Source organism: Plectropomus leopardus, chromosome 2 (assembly GCF_026936395.1).
Source record: "Plectropomus leopardus strain MGB_pleo_1.0 chromosome 2, ASM2693639v1, whole genome shotgun sequence".
Lineage (NCBI taxonomy): Eukaryota > Metazoa > Chordata > Actinopteri > Perciformes > Serranidae > Plectropomus > Plectropomus leopardus.
The window spans coordinates 2,102,790-2,127,780 of record NC_142177.1 but is presented as its reverse complement, the minus strand read 5'-3'; the positions used below and the strand labels follow the sequence as shown (position 1 = coordinate 2,127,780).

Below are 24,991 nucleotides of genomic sequence, written 5' to 3'. Positions count from 1 at the left end.
GAGTGAAATTACCTATTTTCGGTATGTACTTCAAATTTTCTGCGTTTCTGATTGCCTTCTCCTTTTTTAATTTCCGTTTAGCGCTCCCACTTAGCTGCTTCTCCATGTTTGCATTTTTTTGAGTCGCGTACGTCGCGTAGAGGCGCTTGACGTCACACATCCCGCTCAGTGCACGTTGATTTGCGTCACCTTTGATCCGCCTTATACGAGCTGACCAATGAGGCCAGGGCCTCAGTCCACGGTCACAGTCATGGGATGACCAATGAGGAGAGGTTCTCAGCTCACGGTACAGACAGTCACAGGCCAGGTGCAGGATTTCTGTGCAGTGCAACGGCTCCGGGCAGCGGACAGTTTAACTTATAAGCAAGAGATAACCGGATATTTTCCTTATGCCCTCACTGCCCTGGGCCCTTTAGAGGTCGCAGGCCCCTGGGCAATCGCCCAGTTGCCCATATGGATAATCCGGCCTTGCACCTGGTTGCCGACACCATCTAAACCAAATAAGTTTATCTTGGTCTCATCAGACCACAGGACATGGTTCCAGTAATCCATGTCCTTAGTCTGCTTGTCTTCAGCAAACTGTTTGTGGGCTTTCTTGTGCATCATCTTTAGAAGAGGCTTCCTTCTGGGACGACAGCCATGCAGACCAATTTGATGCAGTGGGCGGCGTATGGTCTGAGCACTGACAGGCTGATCCCCCACCCCTTCAACCTCTGCAGCAATGCTGGCAGCACTCATACATCGAGGCCTGTTCTGAGTGGAACCTGTCCTGTTACACCACTGTATGGTCTTGGCCACCGTGCTGCAGCTCAGTTTCATTGTGTTGGCAATCTTCTTATAGCCTAGGCCATCTTTATGTAGAGCAACAATTCTTTTTTTCAGATCTTCAGAGAGTTCTTTGCCATGAGGTGCCATGTTGAACTTCCAGTGACCAGTATGAGAGCGTGTGAGAGCGATAACACCAAATTTAACACACCTGCTCCCCATTCACACCTGAGACCTTGTAAGACTAATGAGTCAAGTCAAGTCAAGTCAAGTCAGTTTTATTTATAGAGCCCATTATCACAAAACATGGTTTGCCTCAGAGGGCTTTACAGTGTACGACATCCCTCTGCCCTTAGACCCTCACATCACCCAAGGAAAAACTCCCAAAAAGAACCCCTGTAACGGAAAAAAAAGAAAAAATAAGGAAGAAACCTCAGAAATAGCGGTAGAGGATGATGAGGGATCCCTCTTCCAGGACGGACAGACGTGCAATAGATGTCGTAAATAACAAATGAAGAAAGAGAAAAGAGAGAGGGGAGGAGAGGGCAGGAGAGGGGGAGAGAGGCACAGCAATAATAGAAACAGATGCATGTCATATTACAATAACGATAGGTGTGAAATTATTAATTGCACTCTATGATGATGTTGAGGGTGATGATAAGAGTCTCGTGCACATGTTGATAGGGAGGTGTCCAAAGGCAAGATCACAGGATCGGCGCAACCAGGACCAGACCACGATCAGGGCGAGCGGGAGGTACAGTATCAGTACAGCCACAGCACGAGCACAACCAAAGGCAGGGTCACAGCATCAGCACAGCTATCACCACGGTCAGGCACAGCCAAGGTTACGGCCAGGATCCGGGAAAACTAGGAAACAAGGGAGCAGGAATGCTCCTGAGAGGCAACAGGATTAGCGTATTGCAGTTCAACAGACCCAGGCTCCATAATTTCGAGCCCCATGTAGTGACAGTACCACATGGCTATCACAGATATAAGGCTAAGCTGAACTACTGAGGCTAAGCTAAGCTTGCAAATGGAAATGCAGTTAACAGACATGCATGATTTTCCAATGGCGGCATTGAGAGAAGTAAAAGGAGCTCAGTGTATCATAGGAAGTCCCCCGGCAGGTTAAACCTATGTCAGCCTAACTATGGGCTGGTCCAGGCAACCTGAGCCAGCCTTAATTATAAGCTTTATCAAAGAGGAAGGTCTTAAGTCTACCCTTAAAAGTTAAAACGGTGTCTGCCTCCCTGACCGAAACTGGAAGATGTTTCCATAGGAGAGCAGCGTGGTAGCTGAAGGCTCTGGTTCCTATCCTATGTTTGGAAACTTTGGGAACCACAAGTAACCCTGCATTTTCAGGTAGCACAGTGATCTTGAGGGTTGGTAAGCAACTATGAACTGCGACAGATAGGATGGAGCCTGACCATTTAGAGCTTTGTAAGTAAGGAGGAGGATTTTAAATTCAATCCTGGATTTCACAGGGAGCCAGTGCAAAGAAGCTAAAAAAGGAGAAATATGGTCCCTTTTCTTGGTTCCTGTTAGAACACTAGCAGCAGCGTTCTGCACCAGTTGGAGAGACCTAAGAGATTTGTTGGGGCAACCAAATAATAGGGAGTTACAGTAATCCAGCCTGGAGGTGACAAATGCATGTACTAATTTTTCATCTGTTTGGGACAGGATATGTCTAATTTTTGCGATGATACGCAAGTTAAAGAAAGCTCTCCTTGAAGTTTGTTTTATATGGGAGGCAAAAGATAAATCTCGATCAAATAAAACTCTGAGGTTCCTTACAGTTGTGCTAGAGGCCAAGGTAACGCCATCTAGAGAAATTACATTGTTGGAAAAGGAGCTTCTGAGGTGTTTGGGGCCAAGAACAATAACTTCAGTTTTGTCTGAATTCATCATCAGGAAATTACGGCTCATCCAGGCTTTTACATCCTTAAGACATGTTTGAAGTCTAGATAGCTGATCAGTTTCATCTGGTTTCATAGATAGATATAATTGCGTATCATCAGCATAACAATGGAAATTTATAGTGTTTTCTAATTATGTTGCCTAGAGGAAGCATATATAAAGTAAAAAGGATTGGTCCAAGCACAGAACCCTGTGGCACTCCAAAGCAGACCTTAGTATGTGTGGAGGGTTGATCATTGATGTGAACAAATTGGGAACGATCTGATAAGTAGGACTTAAACCAGGCTAGTGACGTTCCTTTAAGGCCAATTAAGTGTACCAGTCTGTGCAGTAAGATTTGATGGTCAATGGTGTCAAATGCAGCCCTGAGATCTAATAGGATTAAAACAGAGACCAGACCTGTGTCAGAAGCGATAAATAAGTTGTTATTAATTTTGGCAAGTGCTGTCTCTGTACTATGAGGAACTCTGAAGCCTAACTGAAAGTCCTTGAATAAACCATTATCTTGGAGAAAGTCACAGAGTTGATGAGCAACCACTCTCTCAAGGATTTTAGAAATAAAGGGGAGATTAGATATCGGTCTATAGTTAGCTAAAATCTCAGGATCGAGAGTGGGCTCGAGTTGAGGTTTAATGACAGCTACTTTAAAGGACTGTGGTACATAGCCTGTTAATAAAGACACATTGATTTTATCTAATAAAGAATTGTATAATAAGAGCAAAACTTCCTTAAGTAGCTTAGTTGGGATGGTGTCAATAACATACTTTGCCACAGTATTCAGAGGCTGTTTAACATTAGAGAGAGTCGGTATGATCTGAGGGGAACAGGTTTATTCAGAAAAACAAAGACAAGGACAAATACAAAGCAGAGATGTGTTTCTGTCAGGGGTTAGATTGTGAAACAAATGTGACATTAAATAATTAAATGTGTTGTTCACTTTGCTCCTTTAAAAAGATGTTTAAAAATAAGATAATAAAAAAATATAAAAATGAGTTATGAAAAACAGTAATGAAAATATTGAAACTCCTGGTTGTATTTGCATGGATTAGGGCAGAGGGATGTCGTACACTGTAAAGCCCTCTGAGGCAAACCATGTTTTGTGATAATGGGCTCTATAAATAAAATTAACTTGACTTGACTTGATTATTGTTATTACTAACTTGTAACTTTTGATTTTGTTTCTGTAAAATTTACAAAGTTTGTTCATTTGAAGTGTTACAGTGTGACCCAAACCATGTAGTTTGAGAGTTGCTGAGCTGAATTTGTTCTGTAAAAAGGGTTGGCATAATAAGCCTGAGCTTCAGCCTACCTTTTCGACTGACATTGTATTTTGTTTGTTGTGCAAATGGTGGAACGTAACTGAGTTCATTTACTCAAGACAGGCTGTTTTTCTGACACCATGGTAAGTTTATTTTGTAGAGATCAGACACCTGTTTCTCACAGCACATTACGAAAACATTTATGATCTTAAAGAATTTAATGCTTTGCTGTATATTAAACTAGCCAACAGTATAAAAAAGCAGTTAAAATGAGCTCAATCTTTAACACCAAAAATTTGTGTTACATTGGACTCCACAACTTTTTCCATTGATTTTGAAAAATTACACTTTATTATTATTGTTTTGTAAACTTAAACCACTTTCATGATGCAATTATTCTGTTGATACACCAAAAGAGATTTACATGTAAAACTGGTGCTGTGCTGAAAACTCCAGCATACAAATACATATATATGTACATCATGTTTATTGTGCTGAGGCTTACTGGGTTGATTTAAATCAGAAACAAAGAACCCGTTTACATAAATATCCTCATACTCTGAGGCTTTATGTGTGATCAATAGTGCATGTAAACATCCACTGATGCACCAGTTTATACTGATATCATAGCGATGGATTGAACATAATGTAATGATGAACTGAAACAATCTGCTGAAGCCTAACATCCACTAGTGAAAACAATACATTTACAATCTTGCTACACTTTCTGCCAGCCAAACAAGGAAAAACTAAATAAACATTCATAATCAAATATTAAATGTGATTAACCCGTTCTCATTCCAGACTTGTTAAATACCACCACTTCAACAGTGCTTTCTGCGTACAAACCAAACACCTAAAGGGACCTTTCACGTGTGCATGGAACATGGACAGGCAGCGTCACTTTAGAACACGGCAGGACAGCGGCAGGTTGAAACGCTGCCAGTAACAACGTAATATAAGGCGCATGAGGGATGGCTGGATGAGTCCCACAGTTACTGGACATTCATGCTGGAGGTCGGTGTTTGCTTCCCGTCTGATGTGTTTTTTGTTTTTTTTCCATTACCTTATGATGTGCGTCCTTCCCCTAATCCTAACCATCTGTGCCAGCAGGGTTTGTTGACAACATAACCACATGCAGCGTAATCCCACCCAGTGTCACATGGTGCCACTCAGTCAGTGACCTTCTGCATTTGTGTATGACATTTAAGGTATCCTTACTTATGCATCATCTGGTTACGCTGCAGGATGCTGTTACCATGATGTCAACACATGCACATGGTGGGATGATGCAGCACGGTCCTTATCTACACAACAGCATATGGCAACCAATGCAGACCATTATGACAGTTAAGAACAAAGTCATGGATAGTTAGGTTCAGGCAAAAGATGCACATGGTAATGTGTAGAAAAAAACTCACATCCACAAGGAAAGCTAACTCTGGACTCCTGCAAGAAAGTCAGTTGTTTGTGGGACTCATCCACCTCACCGCCCACCTGCCCTCCTCATATAAGTTACTGGCAGTGTTATTACCTGATGCTTTCCTTCAGCGTTTCTGTGCACTTTCCATGTGGACATTGTTATTGAATAAAATAACAATGCTACCGGTTCTGTCCGAGACCGTTGGACGCGGAAGATGGCTTTTGGTGTCACTCTTGTACGCTGAAAGCACTAACAGAGCAGACATATTTGACAAGTTCAGAGTGAGAATGGGTTTTCCCTTCATGTGCATTTGTTGACATCATGGAAGGACTATCCTGAAATGTAAAGCACAGACACAGAAGGATATCATGAGATATCATGATGACATAGCTGTGGCGTTCAGGTTGCATTTATGCTACTGAAGCTGCCATTACGTAACAAAGTCCACCTGTTTAGGTCGGTCCATTGGAGAATGTTTGGATGCAGGTAAATTGTCCATTATTGCAGTGACAGCATCAGGTTTGATTTCCCGTTCAGCTCTCCTCCTCTGCTCAGCTCCTCCTCTTCTACATTCTGAACCACTGCGTCTTTTCTCTGATGTACCTTGTCTTTCTACTCTGCCTCTCCTCTGCTCTGAGCCACTCCTCCTCTTAAAGCCTCCTGTCCTGTAGTCCAACACATCCCCTCCATAATCCCAAATGGTCCCTCCTAGCCCCCGCACACTACAGTCTCTGGCAGTGGGATGAGGTTTGCCGTTAGCACCTTGAACGGGGTTGCGGATGTTTCCTGAGGCTTGCATCCTCCTCAGGTGGCTGTTGGTCCTCACAGGGCTGCTGAACCTCTGAGCTCGGGCTGCAGAGCTCCTGTCCGAGGAGTGCACCCGGCTCTCACTGTAGCTCCTTTTGGGGAGAGATGTGGGGCCCTTGCGCTCCAGCATGGGACTCAGTCTGGACTGACGGGTGAGGTTGAGGCTGGAGCGGCAGCACGATGTGTTACAGGTGGAATAGCGGATGCGGCAGAGAGTGCAGGCACAGCCGGAGAGCAGGGCAGAGTGGCTGGCCAGAGAGGAGAGGAAGGTAAGGGGGAAGGCACGCTGACACTGGAGGATGCACTTCGGAGAGCTGAGGCGTGACGAGGTGGCAGCGGGAGACATGTGGCAGCTGGATATAACGTCTGACAGCAGCGACTTCCCACCCTCCTCCTGGACTGTCTGAATCTGGCGCCACTCCAGCTGCAGCAGCCTGTCCAGGTACCTTTCCAAAGGGCCCACAGGCCTGGGTCGAGGGGCCCCCCGGCCTTCCATGTTGTAGAAGACAGCCAGCTGACTGAGGCTCCAGGAGTTAAAAGGAGGAGGGAGGAAGTCTGGGAAGTCAAAGCCACCACGGCTGTGTCCTCTGGGCCGGTGGCTGCGAGAGGAGCAGTGATCAGCCTCGATGATCTCTGGCCTCAGCTCAAGCTGTGGAGGAGCCCTAGCAAGGGGCGACACAGGAGGTCTCTCAGATTCAGACAAGTCAGTGTCACTGTTGTCCTCTCCATGGCCACTCAGACGTCCTACCTTAGGTTTTGGTGACGGTCTGTGCTGCAGATCAGGACTTGAATCAGACAGGCGGTGGCAAGGAAAGGCTGGTGTGTGTCGGCTCCCTCTGCCATCTGTGTGCTTTTGTTCCCTGTGGCTGTGATGGTGAGCGGCCCGCTGCACCCTTGGCTCCATCCTGTCCTCTGCAGGGGATGCTGGCTGGGACTTTGTCTCTGAGGTTCCCTGAGCTCTAGAGGGAAAATTACATTACATTATCTTACGATCCAGGCAGCACAGAATGGCATGATATTTGAACTAACAGCAGTCTCACCTGTGTAGAGAAGTAACACGTTTGGTCGAGGAGATGTTGGGTTTCTGCTTTCTTCTTTGCTGCAACCTCTGGAATTACACAGAGACACGTTTAACCCTAAAATCCATGTTTGTTCTTTAAACACATCATTACAGTAATAGTGCAACTTTTTCCACTGACTTCCACTGACATCTTCAAATGACATGCTTTGTCAGAGCAAATGTTCAAAACTCAGAAATATTTAATTTAGAATAATTTAAACAGCAGACATATGCAGAAGGGGAGCCTGGGGATGCTCAAACACCTGCTGCTTTGTCCCTTTATGTCCAAAGAGCTCTTTTGTCAGGGTACATTTTAATTTTTATGAAGGCCTGTTTGTGTCCCTTTTCAGGTGAAAATATAACAATGATGCCAAAAAGCACAAAGACAGATCTGTATTTTAGCAATAATTTCTCGCATTTGATATTCCAGGTAAAACATTATATTGTACATTCAGGGTTACCCCACATTTTCATGGACAAAATTTCAAATCATTTCCATGACTTTTCAAGGATACATAATAAAATGATCTTTTCAGAAAAGCATGTCCTGCACTGTGTCTGCGACACTTGTCAGCTCACTTCCGGAACTTTTCTACACACACAAATGCAAATATACACTACTGCGTATCACAACATCATTGTTGAAACCATATAGTTTGTAGCCCCAGGTCGACACATATTAGAGATAAGTTATGCCGATAGTTGACTTACAGAAGAAAAAAATTGCTGTTATGTTATATTACAAACAAGGTTTTCCCCTAAACATTACTGTAACAATGAGTTTAATTACAAAAAGAATTTGATTTAAAAAAAAAAAAAATCAAATGATATAGCATTTATAATGTTCTGCTATTGGGACAATGACAATAGCATGGCACAGTTTGTTGTTATGCTCCATGTTACATTCTGCTTGGATATGGGTTACTCTAATCCATCAGGTTATGTTGTAAATGATGTTGGTGTTAAAATATTGTCTCATGTGCCCCCCTTTAACTTGGTGCACCTGGCCCTCTGCAGCTCTGTGCAGGGCCCTGACAAACACAGTAAAGCTCACATTAGAGCAGCTTTAATCAGCAAATGTTTGGGAATTTCCGCTCGAAAAAAAATAATAAATTATCAAAACAATTTCCAGTTCATATTCTGTGATGATCTAACTGATAAACTGACTCGTATTTTTTCAGCTGTACTTCACACTCACCTTGTCATTATTATTTTCCTGACTTGGGAGCGCGTACTGCGGCTGCACTGACTTCCTTTGTGACTGCCGTCTGCCCATTTTACTACTGGAATAAAAGGAAACAGATGACATATTAAATACAGCCAATGAACCAAATAACACAACACGCTGATGAAATAAGCAAGAATCATATTCAGTGCATTGCAGTGCCGACATGACGGTGTAATGTGGAGTTTCGAGCCTAATTAAACATATTGAGGACATTTGCACAGTGTATGGAGTTTCAACCATCATCTCCGCGTCGCACCGACGACGGTAGAATACAGCAGAGAGCGCGTGACACAGATACGGGAGCATCTCTGTCGTCACCGTTTCTGACTGCATAACACCGCCGTGTCTGAAGCTATACCTTGCCACATTCGGCCTGTTGTTGCTCCACGCCGCCTTCTTCTTCCACTCCCTGTCCCTGATGATGGAAGCCCTCTCCACGCATTGTTGTGGCACGCGCTCCTGCAGGATTGTGCCCATCCCCGCTTACACAAGGCACCAATGAAAAAGGCGAGTGGGCTGTTCACGGCGCTGTGATCATAACGAGTGGGGGTCGAAATGTTCCAAAAGCACCCCTTATTTTCATCTAAATATGTCTGCGTGATGAATGATGCAGCTGCCGCCCAGCAGGGCGCGCTGCAGCTCTGCTGCGGCTCCTGCAGGGACGGAGCCGCGAGCCTAGGAGACTGAGGAGGAGCATTTAGGCAGCTTTACGCTTGTTCGTCCATGCTTGTATACATACTGCACACTGAGACCAAATGCAAAGAGATAAATAACCTAAAAACAAAAAAAGCAAAAAACAAAACACAGCAAAACATTTCTAGAACAAAAAAATATGCAAACATATTTATTATCCTAATCTTGGAATTTTCTGCTCAGCTCCTACATGTCTAAAATACACCGTGTTATCATAGTTGTTACATTCATAGTGTTAAGTGCAAAGACGCACTGAAACCCATTCAAGCTGCATTTTTGATCCCACAGCCATCAAAGCATAAAAACATTCATTCATGTCATTCTGGGTTGTTACCTTCAAATTTGTCATTTTTACTGTTTTGTTTATTTTTACCTGATGATTTCACTTTATTTTTAGCATATTTGATAGATGAAGAAACAACATGCTATTTCCACTAGGTGCACTGTCACAATCAATCAAAATGTTTTTTGTTTACAAAAAAATATTGAAATGACCACAAAAGTGAAACAGGAAGACACCTTTACAATATTCAAACACATGTAGGTGTTTGTAGAATATGGAGCAGGAGTCCATGGGAAGAGGTGGTCACTTTTGTCCTAGAGTTTACAATGCTTGCAAAGTAGAAACGAGAAGGGTTTCTTGCAGAGGGAACATAACCATAAGAGCCAAACAATAATGCTGCACTAAGGCCAAATAATATTATTAGAATTAATTAACAGAAATAACAAGAACACATAGCCTACCAATAAGAGTAAATGCAATTCAAATAATAAAAACAATAAAACACAGAAATAATAGTAATAATAATACAATTACACATGATCAAGACAGAATAAAAAAGACAAACAAAGCTAGATTAATTAAAACAGATGACGTCACACAAAAACAAGTAAAAATGGGTTTTAAGAAGTGATTTCAAAGTGGTCACTGTTTCTAACAGATGAAAAAAATATATATACATTATATTATTATACATATACACTGTATGGAATTGCACTCCAGTCCAGGAGGAGGCGGTAATGAAAAAACTGGTTTGTCAGCCGATATTAAATCACCAAAGAAGAAGAAGAAGAAGCAGAAGCAGAAGGAAGCAGCAGAAGAAGAAGACGTAGAAGTTAGAGGTGTCGCTCTGTAAAATGTCGCAGTTACAGCAGCTCAGGGTGTTTGTGAACGAGCGTCTGAAGGCGGCAGCAGAGGAGATCTTCGGCGCGGTGGAGAGAACACTGTCAGAGCTCCAGAGGGACGTTTCCGTGTCGCAGCGGGACAAAGAGAGCGAGCTGCTAACGCGAGCTGAGAGAGAGCAGCGGAGGGAGGCGGAGTTCAGCGCAGGTAGGAGCGCACATCTATGACTGTGTGCTAAACGCAGCTCTACACATCAAATAAAACTACTCAATGTGATATTCTACACCAGTGAATGCTATGCAGAATATGCAAAAAAAAATCATTAAAGATGAAGGAGTAATATTACATCTTTGATTTTTATGTATATATTCAATGATTAGTCCTACTTTCCCATGAACATTTTTCAAGGAAATTGGAATAATCCTTCCTGTGAAAATCTGTTAAAGTATCATAAAAAATGGGCTATGATTAGCTAGATCTGTGGCACTCCATTTTTATGCAGGATGAAATAACTTCTAAATGTGACAGAACTGCATTTATACCACACATCATATACATTTTGTTGCAAGAAAGTGAAAACTAGCAGAGATATGATTATTTTTTTTTTGAAAATGACAGATTCCCTCTTTTGGTTAAAAAAAAAAAAAAGTGATTACTGTAACCATTCAGCATTAAAATTCAGCTATTAAAATTAAAATTAAAAGTTTCGTTAGGATCCCTTGGACAACACAGAATAAATTTCAACTCAATTCACAAAAATGCTGAAATTTACCTCTGAAGTGCAAAAAACTTTAAAAATATATAACTTAAAAAGTCAGTTTTCAGTTTTATTTATAGAGCCCATTATCACAAAACATGGTTTGCCTCAGAGGGCTTTACAGTGTACGACATCCCCCTGCCCTTAAACCCTCACATCACCCAAGGAAAAACTCCCCAAAAAGAACCCCTGTAACGAAAAAAAAAAAGAGGAAGAAACCTCAGGAAGAGCGGTAGAGGATAGTGAGGGATCCCTCTTCCAGGACGGACAGACGAGCAATAGATGTCGTAAATAGCAAATGAAATACAATCATGGCAAAAAAGGAAAGAGAAAGAGAGAGGGGGAGAGAGGGTGAGGGGGGGGCACAGCAATAATAGAAACAGATGCATGTCATATTACAATAATGGTAGGTGTGAAATTAGTAATTGCTCTCTATGATGATGTTGATAGAGATGATAACAGTCTCATGCATATGTGAAAGGGAGTTGTCCAAAGGCAAGATCACAGCATCGGCGCAACCAGGACCAGACCACGATCAGGGCGAGCGGGGGGCACAGAATCAGTACAGCCACAGCACGAGCACAACCAAAGGCAGGGTTGCAGCATCAGCACAGCTATCACCACGGTCAGGCACAGTCAAGGTTACGGCCAGGATCCAGGGAAACTAGGAAACAAGGGAGCAGGAACGCTCCCGAGAGGCAACAGGATTAGCGTAGTGCAGTTCAACAGACCCAGGCTCTGTAATCGCGAGCCCCAGGTAGTGAGAGTACCACATGGCTATCACAGAGCTAAGCTAAGCTTGCACATGGCAATGCAGTTAACAGACATGCATGATTTCTGATGGCGGCATTGAGAGAAGGAAAAGGAGCTCAGCATATCAGAGGAAGTCCCCCGGCAGGTTAAACCTATGTCAGCCTAACTATGGGCTGGACCAGGCAACCTGAGCCAGCCCTAATTATAAGCTTTATCAAAGAGGAAGGTCTTAAGTCTACCCTTAAAAGTTGAAACGGTGTCTGCCTCCCTGACCGAAAATGGAAGATGGTTCCATAGGAGAGGAGCATGGTAGCTGAAGGCTCTGGTTCCTAACCTACTTTTGGAAATTTTGGGAACCACAAGTAACCCTGCATTTTCAGAACGCAGTGATTTTGAGGGTTGGTAAGGAACTATGAGCTGTGACAGATAAGACGGAGCCTGACCATTTAGAGCTTTGTAAGTAAGGAGGAGGATTTTAAATTCAATCCTGGATTTCACAGGGAGCCAGTGCAGAGAAGCTAAAACAGGAGAAATATGATCCCTTTTCTTGCTTCCCGTTAAAACACGAGCAGCAGTGTTCTGCACCAGTTGGAGAGACCTAAGAGATTTGTTGGGGCAACCAAATAATAGGGAATTACAGTAATCCAGCCTAGAAGTGACAAATGCATGTACTAATTTTTCAGCATCTGTTTGGGACAGGATATGTCTAATTTTTTGCGATGTTATGCAAGTGAAAGAAAGCCGTCCTTGAAGTTTGTTTTATATGGGAGGCAAAGGATAAATCCTGGTCAAATAAAACTCTGAGGTTCCTTACAGTTGTGCTAGAGGCCAAGGTAATGCCATCTAGAGAAATTAAATTGTTGGAAAAGGAGCTTCTGAGGTGTTTTGGGCCAAGAACAATAACTTCAGTTTTGTCTGAATTCAACATCAGGAAATTACGGCTCATCCAGGCTTTTACATCCTTAAGACATGTTTGAAGTCTAGATAGCTGATCAGGTTCATCTGGTTTCATAGATAGATATAATTGCGTATCATCAGCATAACAATGGAAATTTAAGGAATGTTTTCTAATTATGTTGCCTAGAGGAAGCATATATAAAGTGAAAAGGATTGGTCCAAGCACCAAACCTTGTGGCACTCCAAAGCAGACCTTTGTATGTGCGGAGGGTTGATCATTGATGTGAACAAATTGGGAACGATCTGATAAGTATGACTTAAACCAGGCTAGTGACGTTCCTTTAAGGCCGATTGAGGTGTCAAGTCTGTGCAGTAAGATTTGATGGTCAATGGTGTCAAATGCAGCACTGAGATCTAATAGGATTAAAACAGAGACCAGACCTGTGTCAGAAGCGATAAATAAGTCGTTATTAATTTTTACTAGTGCCGTCTCTGTGCTATGATGAACTCTGAAGCCTGACTGAAAGTCCTCGAATAAACTGTTGTTTTGGAGAAAGTCACAGAGCTGATGAGCAACCACTCTCTCAAGGATTTTAGAAATAAAGGGGAGATTAGATATCGGTCTATAGTTAGTTAAAATCTCAGGAGAGTGGGCTTCTTTAGAAGAGGTTTAATGACAGCTACTTTAAAAGACTGGGGTACATAACCTGTCAATAAAGACGCGTTGATTATATCTAATAAAAGTTGTCTAATAAAGGTAAAACTTCCTTAAGGAGCTTAGTTGGGATGGGGTCTAGCAGGCATGTTGATGGCTTAGATGCAGAAACCAAAGTATAGAGTTGATGAAGGTCAATGGGGGAGAAATGGTCCAGATAAATTTTGGGCCTTGCTGCCATAATCAGGCTATCTGAGTTCGGGGTCAGGTCAGTTGAGGGCAAGAGGTGATGGATTTTATCTCGAATAGTTATGATTTTATTATTAAAGAAATTCATAAAGTCGTCACTGCTTAGGGCTGAAGGAATACAGGGCTCTATAGAGCTGTGACTCTGAGTCAACCTGGCTACAGTGTTGAAAAGAAACCTGGGATTGTTTTTGTTTTCCTCAATTAGTGATGAATAATAGTTTGCCCTGGCATGGCGGAGGGCCTTCTTATAGACTTTAAGACTGTCCAGCCAGACTAAACGGGACTCTTCCAGTTTGGTCGAATGCCAATGTCTTTCAAATTTTCGCGATGTTTGTTTCAATTTGCGAATCTGGAGGTTAAACCATGGGGCTAATTTTCTTTGTTTCATTATTTTCTTCTTGAAGGGTGCAACAGTGTCGAGAGCTGATCGCAGTGAGCCAGTAGCATTATCGATGAGACAGTCAATTTGGGAATGACTTAAGTTAGTAGTAGTGTGCTCAGGAGTTGTAGGACATGGTAATGACGTCAAAGCAGAGGGAATTAGTTTCTTAAATTTAGCCACTGCTGAATCAGATAGACATCTAGAAGAGTAGCTCTTACTGAGAGGCTTGTAGTCAAGTAATAAAAAATTAAAAGTTATCAAATAATGGTCTGACAGAGCAGGAATCTCAGGAAAGACTAATAAATCTGCAGTATCGATGCCGTATGCAAGGACTAGATCGAGGGTGTGATTGTAGCGGTGGGTGGGTTTATGTACACACTGACTGAAGCCAATTGAATCCAAAAGTGTGGAGAAAGCAGAACTAAGGCTGTCACTATTAACATCCATGTGAATGTTAAAATCCCCTATGATAATAATTTTGTCTGATTTGAGCACTAAACTTGATATAAGCTCAGAGAATTCAGATAGAAATTCAGAGTATGGGCCGGGGGCGCGGTACACTATGACAAATAGAATTGGCTGTAGAGTTTTCCAGGATGGGTGAGAAAGACTAAGAAAAAGGCTTTCAAATGAATTATAGTTTAGCTTGGCCTTAGTGTGAATTGCTAAGCTTGAATCAAAAATAGCAGCAACTCCCCCTCCTTGGCCAGTGTCCCGCACAACGTGACTATTTAAAAAAAGTATTTGGAGTACAACTATAAGACTGTACAGAGCCTCATAAATTTAATCAAAGTTTCAACATGATAAAATCTGTGACATGAACTGGGAGGCCCTAGGTGAGTTGGCATGTAGTGACCCATAAATATTCACCCCACCTGAGTCAATACTTGCTAGGACCACCTGTTCCTGCAGCTACAACTGCAAGGCTTCAACTGGCGGATCGTTACAGTCGCTCTGTTGCCAGCAGAGAGGATTATAGCAAGTAAAAATCAGCACCGACACCACTATATAAAAATATGAAATAGAAATACTGTAAGAGCAAACATGGGCACGGTATGTAAATATTTAGATCTTTAAAAAAGTATGTATACAAATATGCTCAGTATGTAAGTGCGAAAACATAAATGTAAAATACAGTCAGCTCTAATCTGTGACCAGTTTTAAATATAATAAGGATAATATGTAAAGAGTGTTTAAAGTCTGTAAATAAAAACTATAAAACTATGCATATGCTACAGTGCAATGTATTAATTAGTATGGTCAAAAATATATGTCAAAAATATTATCTATAAAAATGTGTGCAAATCTACAGTAAGAATAAATACAGAAGAAAGACTAGCAATAAGATTGCCCTTAGCATCCCCACAGCATGATGCTGCTCTGTGTTTCACTAGTGGGGTTTCCATTACAGATTTGCGCAAAACTTAAGCAGTATTCTTGAAATGTTGATAAAACACAATTGCGTGATGACTGTGTTTCAACTGAGTGATGTTCCACAACTTCTTAAGCCATAACATCCCAGTAACCATGGCGATGGATTTTTAAAACATGAGTAGCTTTATTTCTATTGCAGCCACCACACTAACCTTCATTATTTCCAATCCAAGGCCACGTAGGCATGTTATGGAGCCATAATGGAAAGGCGAGCAGCTGGCTCAGGTTCGTCCAGGCAACCTGAGCCAGCCCCAATTATAAGCTTCATCAAAGAGGAAGGTCTTAAGTCTACCTTTAAAAATGGAGAGGGTGCCTGCCTCCCTGACCAAAACTAGAAGATGATTCCATAAAAGAGGAGCGCAGTAACTGAAGGCTCTGGCTCTCATCCGACTTTTGGAGACTTTGGGAACCACAAGTAACCCTGCATTTTCAGAGCACAGTGATCTTGAGGGTTGGTAGGGGCTACGAGCTGCGACAGATAGGATGGAGCCTGACCATTTAGAGCTTTGTAAGTAAGGAGGAGGATTTTAAATTCAATCCTGGATTTCACAGGGAGCCAGTGCAGAGAAGCTAAAACAGGAGAAATATGGTTCCTTTTCTTGCTTTTCTTGCTTCTTGCTTGCTTATCCTAAAACTAAATTATTTCCCATATAATACATGCTAAGGAGATTATTTTGGAGGGAATTATTGCATACTGAAATATATTAAGGATTTGCAACAACATTGATTTCTATGCATTTTTATTTTTTCTGCAGGATCAGATAATTAGAAAAACTCTCTCTCAGACCCCTAGGTTCCCAAATGAGAACTCATTTAAAAATACTACACAGTAATATGTTTTTCCAGGGTATTTTTGTTCAATCTTTCGAACAACTTCAGACTATTAAAAATACCAAATATTAATTCTTTTTAGAATTTTAACCCTTTAAATGCTAGTTTATTTACATAATGGCACTGGTTTTTCAATGAGAAAAACAAACAAAAAAAAATTTCCCACAAAAAAATAATTTCCCTAAAATGCTAAACACTGTCCATTTGTGCACCAATGCACAGCATTTAAGCATTTTCAAATAATTCACTCTTGGTATCTTTCAACAACTTAAGACCTGATCAAATATACCAAATATCCATTCATTTTCAGCCATTTTCTTAAGATATTGCTACTGTTTTTAATGAGAAAAACATGTGTCTGTGCACACAGAGAGAGACCGCACGGTGGGAAATATGACCAGTAGTAGAATAGCCTATAGTTGAGAGCAGGGAATTAGCATGTATTTGTGCTTCAGGGCAAATATGGAGAAAATGATTCAATTGGCCGGAAAATACTAAAAGATAAAATTTTGAAGCCAGTACTTCATTTTGAAAGTCTTAAAAAATGCAATGCATGATTTTATGCTAAAATGGCCATGGGTTCAAAAAAAGACAGTTTTCATGGTTTTATGTTCAGACATTTTTCTCCATAGGGATTTCAGTGCCTGTATTTTGGTTCCACACAGATACACACACACACACACACACACACACACACACACACACATTTTTTTAATACACATGTACACACCATACTCTGACATACCTATCAACACACCCACATCATTTTAGTTCCATATATTTTTTCGGTGGGCTTGCAGTGCTCCACAATATGTTGAAACAAAAAAAAGAAAAATGCCTATAATTGATCTATATTCCAAAAATGACAAAATGGTGAAAAATAACAAAAAAAGGTAAAAACTAAAATTTTGAAGCCAGGAGTACAGGATGGCAGCCTTACATAACAGAATTCATGAATTTATGCTGTCATGGCCGGAGTCAAAAATTGGGTTAGTTTAAATGGGAGTAATAGGTCCCAAAATGGGACTAGGGAGCTGAAAGTAACAATCTTGATTACACATCGTATTATAGACTAATTATGGGGTTTAATAAGTAAAAGCGTTCTCAGTCACACTGAGACATGGTAACGAGTTCAATGCAGAAGGAATCACTTCCTTAAATTTAGCTACTGCACCATTGGACATACATCTAGTATACTAAATCAGGTGCAAAAAGTTTGAAAGTTAATAAAGAATGGTCTGAGAGAGCAATCATCAGTTTTGTTGCCGTACGCAAGGACAAGATCTAGGGTGTGTTTGAAGCAGTGGGTGAGTTTATGTATACTCTGAAGCCAATTGAGTCCAAAAGTGTGGAGAATGCAACACTAAGGCTATCATTATTAATATTCATGTGAATATCAAAATCCCCTACAATAATAACTTTGTCTGATTTAAGCACTAAACTTGATATAAACTCTGAGAATTCGGATAAAAATGGGTATGGACCGGGGGCACGGTAAACTATAACAAATAGAGTGGGCTGTAGAGTTTTCCAGGATAGGTGAGAAAGACTAAGAAAAAGGCTTTCAAATGAACTATAATTTAGCTTAGCCTTAGGATGAATCGCTAAGTTTGAATCAAAAATAGCATGATATAATGTGAGTATTTATATGACCAGGAGGAGTGGATTCATTCAGGCTAACATACTCATCAGGACATAGCCAGGTCTCCATGAGGCAAAATAAATCAATATGATTATCCGATATTAAATCATTGAGTAAAAGAGCTTTAGATAATAGGGATCTAATGTTCAAAAGTCTGCATTTAATTCTCCTGTTATGATGCTCTTTGACAGCAGATGTGTTAATCTTTATTAGATTTTCTTGTACAACACCCCTTTTGTTTATTTTAGATTTAAACAATTAAAGTGGTTGGGGGATGTTTTTATTACACTATGGGTGTGTGACTGTGCTAGAGGAAGCTCAGGGAAGCGTGTAAGACTGCAACGCTACCCCCTGGTTCCAACTCTGGATCGTCATGGCTTTGGGCCTCTAATAACTCAGCCAGATTCCTAGAGAGGAGAGCAGCTCCATCCAAAGTGGGATGGATGCCATCCCTCCTACCATAAACTTCGAACATTAGCCTGCCAGTTAAATATCCCATCACTTTTATTAGCAGAGTGTGGCGACACATATTGGCAAATAAAGGTCTGTCTCAATTAGAGGCTTGGTGTGGTTACCATGCAGGTCATTTTTAAACTGGCGCTACTTAGCTGCTTAGATCGCACAAATATATATATGTTTGAACTTTTGTTGAAATGGACATGCCACATACACGCTTAGATTAGGGAATCTTACGCTAGAGATAGTGTAATGATAATAATAATAGCGATTTTCTATGATTCAGTCATTCAGGTCATCTTACTGAAATGATGAGCTCTAAAGACCACAATAATCCTGGCATATTAAAAAAGAGTGATGCAAGAAAGAGGTTTAAATAAATAATCATTGTATTTCTGTCTTTGCACAGCAACAATTTTGTGTGAAAGGAATTACAAGCTCATACCATATAGACGCCTGTCCCAAATATAAGCCTGTTTAGTTCAGTGACTGAAGCAAATAATAACACGGGCTGTTAGGGGTCGACCGATATTGTTTTGTTTATGATTTGTTTATTTGTTTCGATACTGATTAACCAATCAGTACCAATCGGAAACCAATTTTCATTTACAATAAAAGTGAAAATATTTCTGTCGATTATAAAAAATATTTCTGTGCAATATAAAAAAACTCCAACACAAAAGTTTGTTTAAATGCCTGTAGCAAATGTTTAATCAAAACCAAAACCTTTCAAATCATATACAGCAAGTTCCCAGCAACTTTTTTATACATTTCAGTGAGAAAATCAATGAATACAAAAGTATTCAAAATTAGATTTTGAGATAGGCGAGGAGCTCGGAGTAGAGCCGCCGCTCCTTTGCATTGAAAGGGGCGAGTTGAGGTGGTTCGGGCATCTGATCAGGATGCCTCTTGGGCGGCTCCTGTTAGATGTGTTGCAGGCACATCCAACGGGTAGGAGGCCCCGTGGCAGACCCAGAACACGCTGGAGGGATCACGTATCTCGTCTGGCCTGGGAACGCCTTGGGGTCCCCCAGGAGGAGCTTGACAGTGTTGCTATGGAGAGGGATGTCTGAAATGCTCTGCCTGTTGCTCCTGCGACTCCGCCCCGAATAAGCGGAAGAAAGTGGATGGATGGACACACACTTTTTCTTTAATTAGTTTTATTGGCGATCATCAAAATAAAATGCAGACACAAATAATCATAAATATGCCAAATATCGGTCCCAATAATCAGCCAGGTGGATGCTCTGTCCACCCCTAAAGGCTATTAATTAAAGTTTTATGGCGTTTTCATTTTTTTTACTCGTATTTTGAAGGACGGGGTTATATCACAATATGTCATGTACAGACATGATATATACTTTATAATAATATTATTGTTTCATCCCTACAGTAGCACACTTGACATGTCATATGCATTATAATGACTGTTTGTCTTGAACATATTCTCTCCTCGTGGTTCCTCCAGACTCTCGGGAGGGCAGCAGGTCGGGAGCAGAGGCCTCCAGCTCCACGCGGCCCCCACTCACTGAGGAGCGTCAGGAGCACTGGCCCACACAGGACCTGTTAGAGGATGCTGTTGTTTGTTTGAAGCATGAACAGAACACTGAGACATCGTCCTCCAGTCAGACTCAGACTGTGGCCAGCGGAGAGGGAGATCTTCCTCCTGGCACCTCGACGGAGTGGATGAGAGCAGAGGAGGAGGCAGAGGGCTGCAGGGGGGCGGACTGCTGGCAGCCTGTCTCCTCAGATAGCGGGGACGGCGCTGATGGCAGTGATGCTGAATGGACGGAGAGCGGAGAGTCCAACTCAAACACAAAGACAAAGAAGTCAAAGAGGAAAAGACAAAACAGTCCCAACCTGAAAAATAAGCAAAGCTCAAACCAGAGACCTCTGTGTTGTAAGCTGTGTGGAGAATCCTTCCACTACAGGAGTTCATTACTGAGGCATGCCAAGTCACATGCTAACAGCACGGCCATTATCTGCCCTCCGAACCATGCAGCGTCTGCAGAAAGTGGGACTGAACCCTCAGAGACTCACAGGGAGGACAATCTGTGTTACATCTGTGGCAAAACCTTCACCACAAGGTCCCACTTGAAAAGACACCTGCTGGTTCACACGGGTCAGAAACCACACCACTGCGAGGAGTGTGGCAGGAGGTTTGCACGAGGGGAGTGCCTGAGGATCCACATGAGGATCCACACGGTGGAGAAGCCGTACACCTGTGAGGTGTGTGGCAAAGGATTCAAACAGAGGAGCAACATGATCTGTCACATAAGGACTCACACAGGAGAGAAACCACACCGCTGTGGCATCTGCTCCAGAACGTTTGCTTATAAGAAGGACATGATGAGGCACATGCAAGGCCACGCCAAGATGTGACATCCATCACTAGGTTTCAGCCATGTTAATATCAGTGATGTGCTCCAGGGTCAACTTTGATTTTTGGTTTATTTTTCCTTTTCTGTTAGACTTGGGTTGATTTCCGAGGTTTAACAAAAAGTTTATGTGTTTTTTAGGTTGACAAGGTAGGTAGGAGACATGGTAGAATAAGGCCAAAATTAGACGATAACGGCCCTGTTATATACAGAAAAATCTTTGCTTTTTTAAAAAAAATTCATATGATAACTTTGTGAAAACGATCCTCATGAACATGGATCCACAAAAACACTGTATTGTGATGTCAGGCCAGTAGTTGACTGTGTTACTCTGTAATGAGACACCATAGAAGAACACTGTGCACATAAGCAAAGTGCAGTCTTGACGTCACCATTCTCACAGGATCTGCGCTCTGACACTTCACACAGCAACGAACACACGAAAAAATTGTACTCTGGAACCTGGCTTCACAAGTTTGCGTCTTTAGGCTCCCTAAACACAGCTGTCGTGTGAACGAAAGGCAAAACTGCAACAAAAGTTTAATGTTTCATTCAAGAACCATTGCCATGTAAAAGGCTCCAAAGAAAATGTAAACTGTGCAACGCTGAAGACAGAGGCGTTATAGTGGTCATGTACAGGTGGTCTTTGGATGCTCGAGGTATACTGTGTTTGTTTCATCTTGTGCAGGGCTGCAGGCATGGATGAAGTGAATTCTCAATCAAAAAATAAAAAGTATAAAATGTAAGACCCCTTCAGAAATAATCAACACACTGAGGATGTGTTGATTTGTTGTAAATCCTGCTACATCTTTTGTTGTCTAAGGAGGAGCTGAGGAGTCTCACAGCCTGGGGAAAGAAGCTGCTCCGTTGTCTGGTGGTTCTGCAGCAGATACTTGTGTATCTGGGGTGGCTGCTGTCTTTCAGTATCCTCTGGGCTCTGTGCAGACACCTCACTTCACTGAGGTCACTGATGCTCTGTAGATGGAAACCAGTGATGTTCTGGGCAGTTTTAATCGCCTGCTGTAGAGCCTTCCTGTCCACGGCCGTGCTCCTCTGCAGAAGTTAACCAGGATCTTGCTCTGGAATTTAGCCTTACTATGTTTTCCGTAGGAAGTAGAGCCTTTTCTGTGCTTTTTTAACCTGGGTGGTGATGTGTGATGACCAAGATAGGTTCTCAGTGATATTAATTCCAAGGAACCTATAACAGATTTGGAGTTAGGGAACTATTAAATGTATTGGACCTCTGTGGGTTGCATTTAATTGTAAATAAATATATGTGAAAAACAGATGTTACAGGACTGGTGGTATTTTTCTGAATAACTGACATTAGTGACCACACCAGCTCCTCAGCAATGTGTGCTTTAACCCTTCTAATTATCACAATTGATAGCATAAACAACTTTATGGATGTGGACTGAAAAAATAAGTTATCCAGGCATCGTTATCCTGGGCCGTCTTTAAGTGTTGGTCCAGGACCATCAACAGCATTTATCACTTTTTTTGGAAGATACAGTACTATGGCAAATTTTATGATTTTTGAAAACATATACTATGATGGTTTTTTATTCATATTGGATGACATACTATACTATGACAATTTTCATTATTTTTGGTCAGTGAATATACTATGGCGCTTTTATGATTTTTAGGTGACAAACTATGGTTTTGTTATATTTATTATTTTTGGACGACATACTATATTTTGAAATTTTCATACAGTCCTATGACAGTTTTCACAATTTTTGGTTAACATAGGCCCACTACACTATCGCAGATTTTATAATTGTTCTACAATGGATAAAGGCTCTTATTTAAGTTCTTTATCATGGAGAATATCATGCAATACTGAAGTAATTTTCATGGTTTTTGTACAACACACAACACCATGATGTTTTTTTTAAATGTGTTCTTTGTGTTCATTGTTTTTTTTATGTTTTTTTTTTTTGTAAAACACACAGGACTATGACATTATTTACAATATTTGGACAACATAAGACAGAACATTACATTCCATGATATGACGTTATTTGTCTTTTTTTTTATGACATACTACACTATGGCAGATTTTATGATTTTTGGATGACACACAACACTGATGTTTTTTATGACTTTTGAATAACATATAAACAAACGATTTTCATGATCGTTGGTCAAACTATACTATGATGTTTTTTATTATAATGATTTTTATGATAATCATGTTTGGACAACAAACTCGTCGTTGACATTTTTATGAGTTTTTACAACATAATACAGATTGTGTTTTCATGATTTTTTGAGGAAATGCAATAAGATTATGATTTTTAAGATTTTTGGATGGCATATGATACTATGAGGTTTTTTAAATGATTTTTCTACAAGATGCTATACTATGATGTTTTTTAAGATTGCTGGACGGCATGTATGTGGCTTTTAATGATTTTTGGAAAACACATTATAGTGTTATTTTTAGGATTTTTGGACGACATACTATACTATGTTGTTTTTTTATGATGTTTTGATGACATACTATACTATGTATTATTTATGATTTTTGAACAACATACAATAGTATGTGGTTTTCAATGATTTTTGGACAACATACTCTACTATGTCATTTTTTAAGTTTTTTTTGGCACCATCCAATAGTATGTGATTTTTGATGATTTTTGGATGAATTGCAATAGTATATGATCTTTGATGATTCTTGGACGAAATGCAATATGGTTTTTGATGATTTTTGGGATTTTTGGATGATTTTTTTACAACATAATATACTATGTTGTTTTTGATGATAACATACCATACACTATCATGTTTAATAATTTTTAAACAACATACTCTACTATGTGATTTATACTATTACTATTACTATACTATGTAGTTTTTTGTCAACATCCAATAGTATGTGGTTTTTGATGATTTTTAGACAACATACTATACTGTCATTTTTAGCCCTTTTGGAGGACATACTACACTGTCGTTTTTTATGATTTTTGGACGACATACTACACTGTCGTTTTTTATGATTTTTGGACGACATACTACACTATGACGTTTGTGATGATTTTTCAGAGACTTAATATATGATGTCAATTTTGGGCAACATACTGGACTATGTTGTTTTCAATGATTTTTGGACAACGTAATATTCTGTCATTTCTAACCCTTTTGGAGGACATACGACACTGTCGCTTTTTTTTTGGACAACATACTAGACTATGTCATTTTGTCATATGTCATAGTATGTCATACTATGTTTTTTAACAACATACTATACAGTGTTGTTTTTTTATGATTATTTTCAACTACATACAATACGAAGGCATTTTTATGATTTTTGGACAACATAACATACTATGACTTTTTTATGATTTTTTAACAACATACAATACATTGCCATTTCTGATTATTTGGGTGACATCCTATACTGTGTCATTTTATATGAATGTTGGACTGCATACTGTACTATGGCGTTTTTGAAGATTTTTGGACGACATACTTCACTATGACGTTTTTTATGATTTTTGGACTAAATATTTAACTATTTTTTTTTATGCTATTTTGATAACATGCTATACTATGCGTTTTCGTTGACTTTTGGACAACATACTATACTATGACATTTTTGATGATTTTTGGACTGTACTATGTCATTTTTCATGATTTGTGGATTACATAAACTTGTTGCTTTTGATGACTGGACGACATACTATACAAATGTTTTTTTATCGTTGTTGGACAACATTTTATGTTGTTTTTGATGATGTTTTGATGATTTTTGTTGATTCGGCAACATACTATACTATGTCCATTTTGATGATTTCTGGATGTCATAGTATACTATGACGTTTTTGATGATTTTCATGAAAATATAATATACTATTTCGTTTTCAATGATTTTTGAAAGATATACTTTACGATGGTGTTATTTATGATTTTTGGACGACATACAATACTTAACGTTTTTGATGATCCCTCTTCCAGGACGGACAAACAGATGTGCAATAGATGTTACACGTACAGACCTACAGAGCTGGGTTATTGCTTTTAATATTTTATAATCTTTGTATTTTAACCTGGTCTTTCAGCGTTTATTGTGTTTTGGGATTTTTTTTTTTGTTATTTTGATCAGACAGCACTTAAACTGGTAAACTCTTTGGTTGTTGTTTTTAAATGTGCTCTATACATAAATTTGGAATGGAATGGAAAAACATCTGCAGCACATACTATTAAAATATGACTTGTACCATCAGACATCAGACAATAACATATTTTGTCATGGCAGCATCCAGAGACATGA

General features: G+C 40.3%; 2 protein-coding genes across 4 annotated transcripts; one reads left to right on the top strand and one right to left on the bottom strand.

Annotated features, from left to right (window-relative positions):
• Positions 1 to 3,536: 3,536 nt before the first annotated feature.
• Positions 3,537 to 9,147, bottom strand: LOC121949372 (uncharacterized). Of its 3 annotated transcripts, none has more exons than XM_088082778.1 (4): positions 8,430 to 8,711; positions 7,212 to 7,279; positions 6,920 to 7,130; positions 3,537 to 6,833 (listed from the first exon to the last, which is right to left on the bottom strand). In XM_088082778.1, the coding sequence occupies exons 1-4, from the start codon at positions 8,597 to 8,599 to the stop codon at positions 5,795 to 5,797; spliced, it is 1,488 nt and encodes a 495-aa protein (XP_087938904.1). In that variant the 5' UTR covers positions 8,600 to 8,711; the 3' UTR covers positions 3,537 to 5,794. The 3 variants fall into 3 exon arrangements, with proteins under 3 accessions (XP_087938904.1, XP_087938895.1, XP_087938885.1); XM_088082769.1 differs by adding an exon at positions 8,818 to 9,147 and having other exon boundaries at positions 3,539 to 7,130; positions 8,430 to 8,514; XM_088082759.1 differs by having other exon boundaries at positions 3,539 to 7,130.
• A 1,079-nt stretch (positions 9,148 to 10,226) lies between these two features.
• On the top strand, positions 10,227 to 21,997 carry LOC121952771 (uncharacterized). Its single transcript, XM_042499600.2, has 2 exons — positions 10,227 to 10,482; positions 19,800 to 21,997. The coding sequence occupies exons 1-2, from the start codon at positions 10,290 to 10,292 to the stop codon at positions 20,711 to 20,713; spliced, it is 1,107 nt and encodes a 368-aa protein (XP_042355534.1). The 5' UTR covers positions 10,227 to 10,289; the 3' UTR covers positions 20,714 to 21,997.
• Positions 21,998 to 24,991: the final 2,994 nt, after the last annotated feature.